The sequence below is a fragment of the Triticum aestivum genome, chromosome 3D, assembly GCF_018294505.1.
Source record: "Triticum aestivum cultivar Chinese Spring chromosome 3D, IWGSC CS RefSeq v2.1, whole genome shotgun sequence".
In the NCBI taxonomy this organism is placed as follows: Eukaryota; Viridiplantae; Streptophyta; class Magnoliopsida; order Poales; family Poaceae; genus Triticum; species Triticum aestivum.
Genome location: NC_057802.1, coordinates 14,116,897 through 14,130,531, shown reverse-complemented (window position 1 = coordinate 14,130,531; position 13,635 = coordinate 14,116,897). Strand labels below are relative to the sequence as shown.

The 13,635-nt window shown below is 51.6% G+C and overlaps 1 protein-coding gene across 1 annotated transcript; it reads right to left on the bottom strand.

Annotated features, from left to right (window-relative positions):
* Nucleotides 1-5,234: 5,234 nt before the first annotated feature.
* On the bottom strand, nt 5,235-10,003 carry LOC123076901 (alpha-xylosidase 1). The gene is made up of 3 exons (XM_044499052.1): nt 9,496-10,003; nt 8,347-9,005; nt 5,235-7,350 (listed from the first exon to the last, which is right to left on the bottom strand). The coding sequence occupies exons 1-3, from the start codon at nt 9,762-9,764 to the stop codon at nt 5,432-5,434; spliced, it is 2,847 nt and encodes a 948-aa protein (XP_044354987.1). The 5' UTR covers nt 9,765-10,003; the 3' UTR covers nt 5,235-5,431.
* Between the last annotated feature and the right edge of the window lie 3,632 nt (nt 10,004-13,635).

Below are 13,635 nucleotides of genomic sequence, written 5' to 3'. Positions count from 1 at the left end.
GCAGACTTGTCATAATTTATGTAGCGTCCCCCATATTTGTCCTCCAGGTAGTGTCTCGGGGCCAATGTTTGGGGGTGCTCTACATGACATAATGTGGTCTTCACCTCATATGGGATGGCAGAGAGATTAATAAAACTTGTTTTATTCACAATTCCGTCTCATAATATAGAGACTCTTAGTTTGCGCATCACCTCGGCAACCTTCACACTCAATATCTATATAAAAAGGGTCAATATGACAACTCTAGCTACTAAGTTTGTTCTTAGCATCTCGGCTCCTATGCTCAAATCCGCCCACACGACAGTGTGAGGCCTGCAGAACAAATGTGTCCCACCAGCACGCATGCTCGTGCCCATGTCTACTCCGCGCAGGATACATGGTCCGTCCCTTTCATCTCATCCTCACGTCCCGACCGGTGGACCCGAGATAGCAGCAAGCAGGCTGGTCCCGTGGCCGCACACACACTGCCCCAAGAAGATCCCATATCCATGCGGGTAGCAGCACCGATCTCATGCATGCATGTCACGCTGGCCGCCACCACCGGTCCACGTACTTGACGCGACAAAGCCTCACTCTATCACGCGCCTAGTCTGTCCAAAGCAGCCCCGCGATCTCGTGTCATTTCGCCGCACAGGCGCACGCCAAAACCAGCGGTCCACGGCCACGTGTCTACATATCCTGTGACCGAGGCTGTGATTGTCGGCCAAAACCACTTAACCACTAATAGTGACGAGTTTAAACGAAAATGACGGACCTATTTGACACCTTGTCACTACTGCACTGCACATAAACCGTGTTGTGTTCCCTACGCATGGCAACGTGCTTACGTGTTGCGCTCTTGTGTACATGGTCGCGTAACACTCAGAGTGTCACGCAAGCCATCGTCGCGTCAGGTGGCTAGCAGCCATCGTCGTAATGAGCGGCTGTTTGGTTCTAGGGCTAATCATGCCACACTTTGCCATACAATATTGTCACACTTGTCTAAGGTTAGTTCTTCAAAATGAGAGCCACAAGTTGGCAAGGTTAAGGGAATTTGCCGCATTTTTTGAGTGTATGTAATGTGGGATCTTGGTGTGGCTTGCCTAAGGTGTGTCTTGAACCAAACACCCACCCAAATTGATCAAACTTGCCTAACCTTAGGTGTGGCAGCCTTAGGCAAACTTTAGTCTCAAACCAAACAGCCCCTGCCCCTGAGTTGCAGTGCCATAATTCGTGGTCTACCGTCAACCGCAACCGATCGATTCGTTACAAGCGCTTGTTACGGGACCACATCTTTGAACGTATCCGGGATACTCTAGCTAATCTCTTGCTTGTGCTTGCATGGCCAGTAACACTTGAATCGATCACTAGGCATCAATGCAAGCTAGCAAAGATCACCAGGACTCCAGGAGAATATATGTTTGCAGTAATCATCTAGAAATATATGCTTACAGTCGATCGGTCACGTACGTACGTCTGCTTTGGACTTTGGTGATTAACATGTACTGTAATCGAAATTGCTGCAGTAAGATGTTAGTCGACGAGGCATGTGATCTGTTCATGGGGCCTCCACACACATTGCACATGGGGTGATGGGATCAGAGTTTTGGCCGTGTGTAAAGACTCGTGACATGTGGATTGAGGAGGCTGAAGCGCCTTGGGGTGTAGCCTGTGTGGCGTGTACCGGTGTCTGGCATCGTGACTGGTTTGTCGCGCCTTTCCCCAACATATGCATGCACGGATTCACCGTCGAGGCGTGTTAGGCCGTTGCTCCACGACATGGACTAACGCTCAGAGGTGCAGCCGTGCAGGCAACGGATATTTCTTGGTGTCAACCGTTTGCCTCACGCAAAATCTTGCGGATTTGATACGTACACGTCAGATGCCTGAAACTTTTATTCTAAAAAAAAGGGATGCCTGAAACTTTGTTTCAGTCGAGTTTTTGTTTCCCTCGAGGCTGAAGTTTGGGCGACATGAGAGCGCAGCGACTAGCCTCCACCCCAACGAGGTCGAGCCAGGACCTCGTCCTAGACGGGGATGACGCTGCGAGTGGCAGCGAGTTGCAGTGGCCTAGGAAGAGGGAGGTTGACGGGTCCAGGTCGAGCTACAGTGACGGGTCAATGTCGGCGGAATTTAGAGGGATGGTCACGGCGGCAAAAAGCACGGTGATGAGGGTAGGTTGATGGAAGGAAGAAGAGAAAAATATGATTCACACTGTCGGTGTGTGATGGTTGCTGGACGTTGGATGATGATCCAACGAGTAAAATTTGCGATGATAATATAATGGGACTCAACTATATACAAATCCGACGTCAGATTTTTACCATGATAGTCAAACATTTTTATGACAATTTTAGTTCATAAAAAATGTCCTCATCTAACAGGAATTGACATCTATAATGGTTCTAAATTTGAGTCGTCGCGAGAAAAAGTGCAGTTTTTGCCAATATTTGCCATGCGTTGCTAAAGGTAATTATCATCTCACGACAACCATAAAAATGTCCTCGTGTTTTACAGGTACCTCTCTGGCTATAATATGTATGCAGTTTGCGCCACCAAGCATAGCCCAGGCTGGTGCTACGTAGTTAGGGCATCTTCAACGGCAACCCGCAAAAAAAGCTCCCGCATCCGCCCGCGGACAGGGGGATCAGTCCACGGACACGGATGCGGGAGGCACCCATTCAACGCTAGCTGCATACATTTCAAACCGCATTTTAACTAACCGGACGGAATTCATTCAAACCGGCCAATATCCATTAAAGTTCGGATAGGAAACAACACAAATCATCTATACATAGCATGCAAATCAATTCTAGTACAATAAGGTCTCAAATTTGACTAGATCCCGAATGTCCAACAAGTTTTTCAGGAACGGATCATGTCCTCCCACACATACTTTCCCTTCAGTTTCATCTAGCAGTGTGTGCACGTAAATGGCCATCCCGCTGACCTGTGGTACAACACGGCTCCAGGGCGGAAAGCTCCGTCGGAACGGCGAGCGGACGCGTTGTTGCTCGTTGCGGACATCCGGCAATGGCTTTGTGGCGGTCGGAGACGAACAGCAGCAACGACGGAGGTGGAGGGTGCGGATACAAAGTCAGAGGGAGAAGGGGCAGAGTGGAAGAAAAATGAGACCGTGAGGGGGATTGGGTGGGCCAGGAGTGTCGGAAAGCGATGTTTTGGGTGTCTGGACTCCGACAAACCTCCCGCACTTTTGTCTTCAATTTGCGGGAGAAATCATGTCCTGACCGTCCCACGGACCGATACAGATCGGCGTTGGATTGCCTCCGCGGTCCGGACAGCGTGATCTGAACGGTTACGAAAGGTTTACGGGTCCGCCTTGAAGACGGCCTTAGGCAGTTGCATAGAAAACGTAGATGTTTGTTTTACTTGATTTCGTCATTGGCAACAGTCAGAAAAGCCAATCAACCTACCGTAGACGAGAGCCAGCAAAGCCATCTGCCGAACGGGATCGAATTCCTTCCATGATTTGGCCTGCATGCTCTGCTTGCGAGCGGTCGGCGCCACTTCGATCCGTCAAAGATTCCAGCAGCCAGCTTTATCTAGTCCTCGACTCCAAACGGTATTTGGCGCCAATCCACCGCAAAGAAATAAAAGGTGTTGGCGCCAATTCCTGTAGCGACAAAAGGGCAGGTGAAGCACAGCAACAGAGAGCATGAATCACCGTGCGAAATCAGTCCTGAGTGTTTAGCATCCCACGGCGCTGTCACTGACCCTGACTATGCAAGACTTCGAGGAGCAAAGAAAGCAACAATGTGAAAATCGAGTAAGATGTCTGCTGGGTCTGGAGAACGAACATGCCTCGTGGACATTAATTGCCGCCCTCTGGTCATCTGGTGCATTGCCATTGCATGTACGCCTATCTCGATTTTTTTTCTTGTCATCCTCTTTTTGAGCTGCGGATTTTTTTTTGTCTTCATCTTTTGTAACATAGATGATGTCGCGAAAGGACTTTTGTAACATCAGTGAGCTTGTGAAGTGAACGCCTTCCACCGGGCACCACTTGCAATCACCGGCATGAAGCTCAAAGACCACATCACGCCAATCACTAGGCAACACACATCCTATAGCTACTAATGGCGGGCGGCGGCGGAAGGGGGTGGGGAAAGGGTGCGGGGTGAAATGTCCCTCCCGCCAACCGCTTTCCTGGGATACGGGGCATCGTAGGGGCAAGGCGAAAACCTGTGTTTTTGCGGGTTGGGGTCGGGATTTTGCCGCGCCCCTCAAAAAAATTTACGGGTCGGACACGTTTGCGGGGTCTGGTCAGGCAGCATTTCCCGCGCCGACCCGTATTTTGACGGTTATTTTGTGTGTCGCGGCTTTATACATGGTCTATTAGAGATGCTCTTAGATGTCCAGAAAGAAGACATGTCTTTTCTTTGCCGGTATTTCTTGATGAGATTTGCGGAGGGAAAAGACAGACGTAGGATGTTAGGGTATCTCCAACCGTGGATCCTTAATAGGGTCTGGACATCAGACCGCTTGATCCGTCGTGGGTGGCCCAACTGCGGCTTGTGTCCTCTCTGCAAGCAAGTGCAGGAGTCCGCGGCCCACCTTCTCTTCCAATGCCGCTTCTCTTTGCGCATCTGGAATGACATTCTCCCGTGGCTCGGAATGCACCACATCTCTACTTCTTCTTGGTCGGCGAGCGCTTCGGTCAAAGGATGGTGGAACGATAACCTTCAGATTCGTCTCGGCTTGCCCAAAGCCCTTGCCTCATTGATGATGCTCATCTCATGGGAGATTTGGTCCGAGCGCAACGCGAGAGTCTTTCGCAACGTTGCAGTCCCTCCGGTGGTAATCGTTAACAAGATCAAGCAAGAGGTGTCGCTTTGGGCTTTGGCAGGTGCCAAGCACTTGGGTATTGTAATGCCGCGAGAGTAATCTTTTACCTTTTGCCGCTTGCGGCTTTGTCTTAAACCTTCTTCTTAATCAATGAAATGGCAAATCTTTTGCCTCGTTTCAAAAAAATTTGAGAAGTGGACCTGGACACGATGGTGCATCCTTGCAGATCGGGGTTCAACTCCCGTCGGGAGCGAATTTTTCCACGATCTCATTTAGGTGGGCTTTTTCTATAAAAATATCTGCTGGGTGCTAGTGCCCATAAACTATGTAAACTAATGTAAGACGGTTTAGGTCACTTGAGGGATACTTAATTAATTGATGGGGCAAGCTTTTCCTCATTTTGGAAGAAAAAAATAGCTCCAAGGGAAAACTTGATATGCAGAGCAAAATGGCCGAAATGCAGTTTTATTGTTCCCTGCAAGAGTGAGCTTCAATGGCGAATCAGAGTTCAGAAAATGGTGTTCGAGGGTAAGTAACCAACCCCCACACAAGTTACGGAACCACTAGACTCTAGATTAGATACGCGAGTAATCAAACGAAGAACGGGCATGCAGATGGAAGCACAGGCAAATGTAGCTCGATTAACCTATGCTTCGATGTGCATGTTCCACGTCATGGTGAAGCTCTTCCCCAGCGGCAACGCCAGCCCGCCCACCTCCATCGTCACGCCCCTCTTCTCACCCTCCACGGCGTCCTCTTCTTCTCCTTGGCGCAGCACCTGCGCGGCGTCCGCGGCCGCGAAGTAGGGGCTCGACGTGGCGACGGCGGTGGCGTCGTCCGCGCCGTCGACCTGGATGGCGAGGTCCTTGCCGGCGCCGTGTAGCCCCAGCACGGTGATCTTCTCGATGACGAGCCCCTTGTGCATGCTGTAGCTCCCCAGGGCCACGTCCGACAGCACCGTCACCTCCCTGCCGCCGCGCACGGCCGCGTGGAACCGCGCGTATGTCGCCTGCCCCTCCGCCAGAACCATGGCCGGCCGCTCGTCGTCGTCCACGTACACGGCGCCCTCCGCGTCCGCGTCCTCCGCGCCCAGCGGGAACGCGACCACCAGCGTGAACGGCGTCGCGCGCGCGTCACGGGAGATGGTGCCGCCGCGCTGCAGCGGCAGGACCGTGCCCTGGTGCACGTGCACGTTCACCTCGTTCAGCGGGGCCGGGAGCCTGACGGCGGCGCCGGAGCCCGTGGACACCACCGCCTTGCTCGTGTCGAACAGGTTGTACCACGTGCCCGGCGGGAACACCGCGTCCACGGAGCTGGCGCCCTGCTCGAGGACGGGGGACACCATGACGCCGGCGCCGAGGAGGAACTGCCTGCTCACGCCGTAGCACGGCGCGAAGTCCGGGAAGGAGAAGAAGAGCGGGCGCGCCACGGGAGCGCCGGTGAGGTGCGCCTGGTAGTTGAGCGTGTAGAGGTACGGGAGCATCCTGTAGCGCATGCCGAGCGCGTTCCGGGCCGACCTCGCCACGGACTGCCACTGGTACAGCTCCTGCCTCGGGGAGGCGAAGTTGGCGTGGTCCCTGGAGAAGGGGTAGAAGGCGCCGAGCTCGATCCACCGGCTGCAGAGCTCCTCCAGCGGCGGCGGGCTGGCCGGGTAGAAGCCGCAGATGTCGGAGCCGACCATGGGCATGCCGAAGATGCCGAAGTTGAGCATTGTCGAGATGGAGTAGCGGAGGTCCTCCCAGGTGCCCTTGTTGTCGCCGGTCCAGTGCGCGGCGTAGGCGCCGGAGCCGACGAACGTGGACCGCGTCAGGATGAACGGCCTCTTGCCCTGGATGCTCTGCAGCCCCTTGTGCGTGGCGATGGCCTGCGAGAAGCCATACAAGCTGTGGGCATTGTACTCCAGGATGCCATTGTAGTGCACGGCGCTGGTGGCGATGGTGTTGTAGCCGAGACGGGCCGACTTCCCGGAGGCGTTGATCTTGTACGGCGGCTCGTCCCACCTGGTGTTGGTGATGTTCTTGCAGTCCAGGCAGCACAGCCACGGCTCCTTCGACGTCGGGTCCGGGCACCGGTGCGTGGTCGGGATGGTGCATTTGCCGGTGCAGAAGTTGGAGGCCTCGTTCATGTCGATCCAGAGGCCGTCCACCGGGACAAGCTCGTGGAACCGGCGCACCTCGTCGATCCACCACGAGGCGCCGTTCGGGTTGATGAAGTCCGGGAAGTAGACGGGGCCGGGCCAGACCTGGGCGAGGTATGGCTGCCCGTCGAGCTTGATGAAGATGTCGCGGTCCATGCCGCGCTGGTACACGCCGTAGGTGCTGTTCACGTTGATGCCGGGGTCGATGAGGACAATGTACTTCATCCCGCGCGCGTGGATCTTGTCGAGGAACGCCAGCAGCTTGGGGCGCGGGTAGTTGACGGGGCTGAGCGTGAAGTCCTTCCTGGCGTCCATATGGTCGTCGTCGTTCCAGATCACGTCGAGGGGGATCTGCGCGCTCCGGTAGTTCTCCACGACATCCTCGACCACCGAAAGGTTATGGTATCCCCACCTGCATTGGTGGAACCCTGTAAACAAGAGCAAAAATCAGTAAGACATTTGCAGATGCTAATGTCATTTTCTTTTTCAAATGCTCTGTGCTGGATGTGGAGGAATTGCTGCAGAGTAAAAAACATTCTACATTTACATAAGTGTGAGCTGGAGGTATTGGTGATAGCAACTGGACCACATCTACATAAGAAGTTTACATAAGAGGTTCGCAGATTGCAATGTTAAAATTCAAATGCTGAATGTGAAATGGTCATTGCGGAGTAAAAAACTCTACGTTTACAGAAGTGTAAGATGCAGGTATTTGGTGGTAGCAATTGGACCACATCTACTGCAAGAAATGCAATGCAAGACAAGTGCTGTGATTTATTGCCGTTTGGTATTGTCTCTCAGGTCTCTTGACCATATTCAGAGCAAGTTTTGTCTTTGGTTTTTGCGGAGACATTCTCAGAGCAAAGCTGGTCCACGAGCTGGGAATATCACTAGGATGCAAGTAAAGTCTTCCAGTATCACGTGAGAGATAGCCAACAATATCTACCAGTAGGAAGATTCATAACACGGGTATTCAAGATGGTATCAAATTAGTGAGCATCAATAAGTTACTGAGCCCACTGCCATTCTGAATCGAACCTAGTATTATACTACATTTATTGACAGAAACAAATACTACAAAAAATTCCACGGATAACAAAGACAGAACTGAACAGGTGTTCAGACAATGAAAATTTATACCGTATCTTCTTGGAGCAAAAGTTCAGACAATGACAGATTCAGGAGTACACGGAGGCTATTTTTCTGGATGGGCCTTCAGATGATGCCTGGCTGGCATATACGAATGACTAGTGCTACTTTGAACAAAGGTTACTACTAATTAAGGGGAGCTAGATATAATTGTGGTTACTATTCTTGGTGGAATTTGGCTCATTCCATATGTAGCAGCATTGGCTAAAGAAAACTAATTAACATGAACAAAATAAAATATATCAAGGCAGGCAGAGAGTTGATGGGTTGGTTACCAAATGCCCAATACGGCATGGGCGCGGGGCGGCCGATCATGGCGGTGTACTGGTCCACCACGGCCAGCGGCGTCGGCCCGGCGAAGAAGTAGAAGTCGAGGAGGCCGCCGATGACCTTGTAAGTCAGCGAGGTGCCGGTGTAGAACACGTCCATTCCGTTGCTGTTGAGGAGCAGCACGGCGTGCGCGACGCCGCGGCCGCCGATGTTCCGGAGGTCGACGTACACCGGGTGGGAGCCGTAGAGGTCGGTGTTGAGGTTGATGGCGGAGGCGTCGGTGGTGTAGAGCGTGTAGGGGTCGTTGGGCCGGAGCTTGATGCCGCCGGGCTGCGTGTTCTCGCCGAGGCCGTAGAGCGCGGCGTCGCCGGGCAGCCGCGTGGACACCTCCAGGTACTGGTCCTTGAACACCAGCGGGGCGCGGCTGGTGTTGAAGAGGGTTTGACGGGTGGATTTGCGGTGCACGGCGAACCAGAACGGGTCGCGGCCGTAGGTGAAGACGAGGTCCTGCCCCGGGTACTCGCCGGCGGTGAAGGGGGCGCCGCCGGCGGTGGCGGGCCCGAGGGGCGGGGATGGCTCCCGCGGGAGCAGGTCGTAGGGGACCTCCCACCTCTGCTTCTCCGCGTCCGTTATCTGCACCCGCACCCTGTCCTTGGTCTCGTGCCTGCACAAGTAGCACCGCGAACGCATTCCACCATTAACAAAATGCACGAGCTTGCATTTCACTAGAATACTAGTGTAGTAATAAATTAGGAGCACTCATGATTGGAATGCATATATAATACTCCACTAATCCGGCCGGCTGGACGGATTAATCATGGAAGCAATGAACACACATTGTACCAGTACTAAAATATGGGAAACAAATTATAAGCTGGGCATTGTTATGCGTCTAATCTCTTGGTTTCTTGAGCATGTTTATGCCTGTGGTTCCATTCACAGACCAATTCCCTCGAATTTGGGATGCTGTTTTCACCTTTTCTTGAGAACAGATCGAACAGGGAATCATTGCAAGCACGAACAAACATTCCCCTCAAACAAAGATAAGTAGTAGTAATATTCGTACTAGCACAGCCGGTGGAATCAACATAGAGCACTGCGAATTAGTACTACTAAAAAGAAAAAAAACTGCGGAGAAAAGAAAGAAGCTTTACTTGACGAAGAGCCTGAGGCGGGGGATGTCAGGGCCGTAGGTGGAGGAGCGGCGCTTCACCTGGAGGCAGCCGACGAGGCCGCCGCCGTTGGGGCGCTGGACCAGGGACACCAGCTTGTACCCGAACCCGGCCGGCTTGGGCGGCGCCGCCGGTGCCTTGGCCTTTGCCTTGGCGGTCGCAGAAACGCCATTGCTGCTGACCGCCAAGGCCAGGAAGAGGAGCACAAGGGACCGCCATGGCAGGAGGTGGGGAGGCGAGCGAGGGAGCATTGCTGGCCGTCCGTGCTTGTCCCGCCGGCCGGATTCTCCTTCCACTCCCCGCTCACTGGCGGAGCACACTGCGCTCGCACAGAGACGTGTCGCAGGTGTGGATTGTGGGAGAGTCAGATGGAGCAGAGACGGATAGGGAGTGAGACAGAGGGAGCTGTAATGATGCGAGTAATGAGGGGAGAGAGAGCGAGCGAGCGATGTCAGTGTGCGGCGGTACACTGCATGCGTCGAGTGATGAGTGGCATGTTCAACGGGTGCGCAGCACCGTCCTCCTTTATAGCCGCCGTATCCTCTCGGGGTACCCTGCATCGCAGCCTGACCGGTGGGGTCGGGTAAACCGCGGCATGGTTGTCACTCACTCACTCACTCCACGCAACCAAGGCCAGGGATTCATCAACTCAATGATGATTCTATCCTGATTCTCTCTTGCGTAACCTTGTAGAAGGTTTAACAATTGCTCTCTTCAAAACATACTTATTATCATGGGACGGAGGGAGTGGTGAGTAATAAAGGGTTTTTTCTCGGGTATTGAGTGATGAAAGGTTGTTTTTAGTGAAGCGGCAATAATTTTGACGTCGAAATCCCGCTACCAAATGATCATTCCCGTTTTTGTCGCAGAAATTCGAGCAACAAACCGATACATGTCATTCTCACACATGGACACCACCAACTCAATTTTCCTCGGCCTCTCCCCCTTCGTCGTAGGGCTCGCCTCTCCCCCTTCGTCGTAGGGCTCCTCGCACTTCGCTTTCTCGTCTCCGGTTGCACTTGGTCGCTGCTATCCTTTCCATCTAGATCTGGATGGCGAAGTGGGAGGCACGCATGGCACATATCACGGCGCGGGGGGGGGGGGGGGGGGGTGAGGTCGTTCAGGCTGGCGAGATTAGTTCCTGGTTTGTGAGCGCAACGGAGGCGGCCAAGGTGGTGATGGCGGTGTCGAGGATCGAGTAGAGAGGAGGACGAGAGGTTGTTCACCGATGGAAAAAGCGAAGTATCCAATCGAGATCGTGCTTTGGGCCATGGAGGAGATGGAATCTGCAGATCAAGTGTTGTGGTGGAAGAGGGTGGTGTTTTGACCCCGCATATGAGCTCCTCCTGGTCCGAAGGAGGATATGGTGGCGGTGGTGATGACGCTGCCGACGATGGGGACTCGGGATATGCTGATTCTGATATATGGCTCGCCAATCAGTGAAATTATTTCGAGAAGAGCTTGCACCTATGCTTCTATAAAAGGCACCTATGTGGAACGGATGCTTCTACTTGGTCATCATAGACCAGCAAATCCATTTGAGAGCTGTCTTTCTTTGATACCAGCACGAGACAAGCCAAACAAGCAGAAGCCGTATTAATACCGAAGAACACAAGATGTGAGCCGTAAAGTGGGTAGTATTGAACCTCATGTTTTCTGTGATGGTGTTCATCTATATAATAATTCAAGTTAAATTGGGGATTCTTGTGTCAAATTAGTTGCTAGTTGTTGTAGAGGAACGTAGTATTTCAAAAAAATTCCTACGATCACGCAAGATCTATCTAGGAGAAGCATAGCAACGAGCAGGGAGAGTGTGTCCATATACCCTCATAGACCGAAAGCGGACGCGTTTATCAATGCGGTTGATGTAGTCGTACGTCTTCATGATCCGACCAATCTTAGCACCGAACGTACGGCACCTCCGTGTTCAGCACACGTTTAGCTCGATGACGTCCCTCGTACTCTTGATCCAGTTGAGGCCAAGGGAGAGTTTTGTCAGCACGACGGCATGGCGACGGTGATGATGAAGTTACAGGCGCAGGGTTTCGCCTAAGCACTACGACGATATGACCGAGGTGTGTTTCTGTGGAGGGGGGCACCGCACACGGCTAAAAGATCAACTTGTGTGCTCTAGGGTGCCCCCCTCCCCACGTATATAAAGGAAGGAGGGAGAAGAAGGCCGGCCAAGGTGTGGCGCGCCAAGGGGGGGAGTCCTACTCCAAGTAGGATTCGTCCCTCCTTTTCCTATTCCCACAAGGAGAAGGGGGGAAGGAGGAGGAGGAGGAGAGAAGGAAGGGGGGGGGGCAACCCTAGTCCAATTCGGTTTGGGCTAGGGGGGGCGCCACTCCCTGGCCTGCCTCCTCTCTTCCACCACTAGGCCCATGAGGCCCAATAACTTCCCGGGGGGTTCCGGTAACCCCCGGTACTCCGAAACTTATCCGACACAACCCGAACTATTCCGGTGTCCGAATGTAACCTTCCAATATATGAATCTTTATGTCTCGATCATTTCAAGACTCCTTGTCATGTCCGTGATCTCATCCGGGACTCCGAACAAAGTTCGGTCATCAAATCACATAAACTCATAATACAAATCGTCATCGAACGTTAAGCGTGCGGACCCTACGGGTTCGAGAACTATGTAGACATGACTGAGACACATCTCCGGTCAATAACCAATAGCGGAACCTGGATGCTCATATTGGCTCCTACATATTCTACGAATATCTTTATCGGTCAAACCGCATAACAACATACGTTGTTCCCTTTGTCATCGGTATGTTACTTGCCCGAGATTCGATCGTCGGTATCATCATACCTAGTTCAATCTCGTTACCGGCAAGTCTCTTTACTCATTCCATAATGCATCATCCCGCAACTAACTCATTAGTCACGATGCTTGCAAGTCTTATAGTGATGAGCATTACCGAGAGGGCCCAGAGATACCTCTCCGACAATCGGAGTGACAAATCCTAATCTCGATCTATGCCAACTCAACAAACAACATTGGAGACACCTATAGAGCATCTTTATAATCACCCGGTTACGTTGTGACATTTGATAGCACACTAAGTGTTCCTCCGGTACTCGGGAGTTGCATAATCTCATAGTCATAGGAACATGTATAAGTCATGAAGAAAGCAATAGCAATAAACTAAACGATCATAGTGCTAAGCTAATGGATGGATCTTGTCCATCACATCATTCTCTAATGATGTGATCCCGTTCATCAAATGACAACACATGTCTATGGCTAGGGACACTCTCTTTGTCTATGTATTCACACATGTACTAAGTTTCCGGTTAATACAATTCAGCATGAATAATAAACATTTATCATGATATAAGAAAATATAAATAACAACTTTATTATTTCCTCTAGGGCATAGTCTCCCACTTGCACTAGAGTCAACAATCTAGATTACATAGTAATGATTCTAACACCCATGGAGTGTTGGTATTGATCATGTTTTGCTCGTGAGAGAGGCTTAGTCAACGGGTCTGCAATATTAAGATCCCTACATATCTTGCAAATCTCTATGTCTCCCTCCTTGACTTGATTGCGGATGGAATTGAAGCGTCTCTTGATGTGTTTGGTTCTCTTGTGAAATCTGGATTCCTTCGCCAAGGCTATTGCTCCAGTATTGTCACAAAAGATTTTCATTGGACCCGATGTACTAGGTATGACACCTAGATCGGATATGAACTCCTTCATCCAGACTCCATCTGAAATACTTTTTCCGCCGCCGCAAGGTTCTATTCTTACGGGATCCCATCTGGAGGCCTTTTCCGGCACTCTGCTGAACGAGGATTCGATCACGGAGGGCTTCTACATCAACCTTGCTGCCCTTCCGATGATGCGTGAGTCGTTTATTAACACAGACCTACGAGTCCATAGATAGTAGCTAGATGGCTTCTTCTCTCTCTTTGATCGTTAATACAATGTTCTCCTCGATGTTCTTGGAGTACTATTCGATGTAATCCTTTTTTGCTGTGTGTTTTTTGGGATCCGATGAATTGTGGGTTTATGATCAGATTATTCATGAATATTATTTGAGTCTTCTCAGAACTTATAACTTTGTATTTCTCTCCGATCTATCCATTTGGTTTGGCCAGCTAGAT

What these genes read in the sequence shown, in the direction of transcription:
- LOC123076901 (XM_044499052.1), bottom strand. Translation starts at nt 9,764, where the DNA reads ATGCTCCCTCGCTCGCCTCCCCACCTCCTGCCATGGCGGTCCCTTGTG. An exon ending in CGCCTCAGGCTCTTCGTCAA is followed by an intron (nt 9,006 to 9,495) that starts GTAAAGCTTCTT and finishes CTACTTGTGCAG; the next exon opens with GCACGAGACCAAGGACAGGG. An exon ending in CATGCCGTATTGGGCATTTG is followed by an intron (nt 7,351 to 8,346) that starts GTAACCAACCCA and finishes TCTTGTTTACAG; the next exon opens with GGTTCCACCAATGCAGGTGG.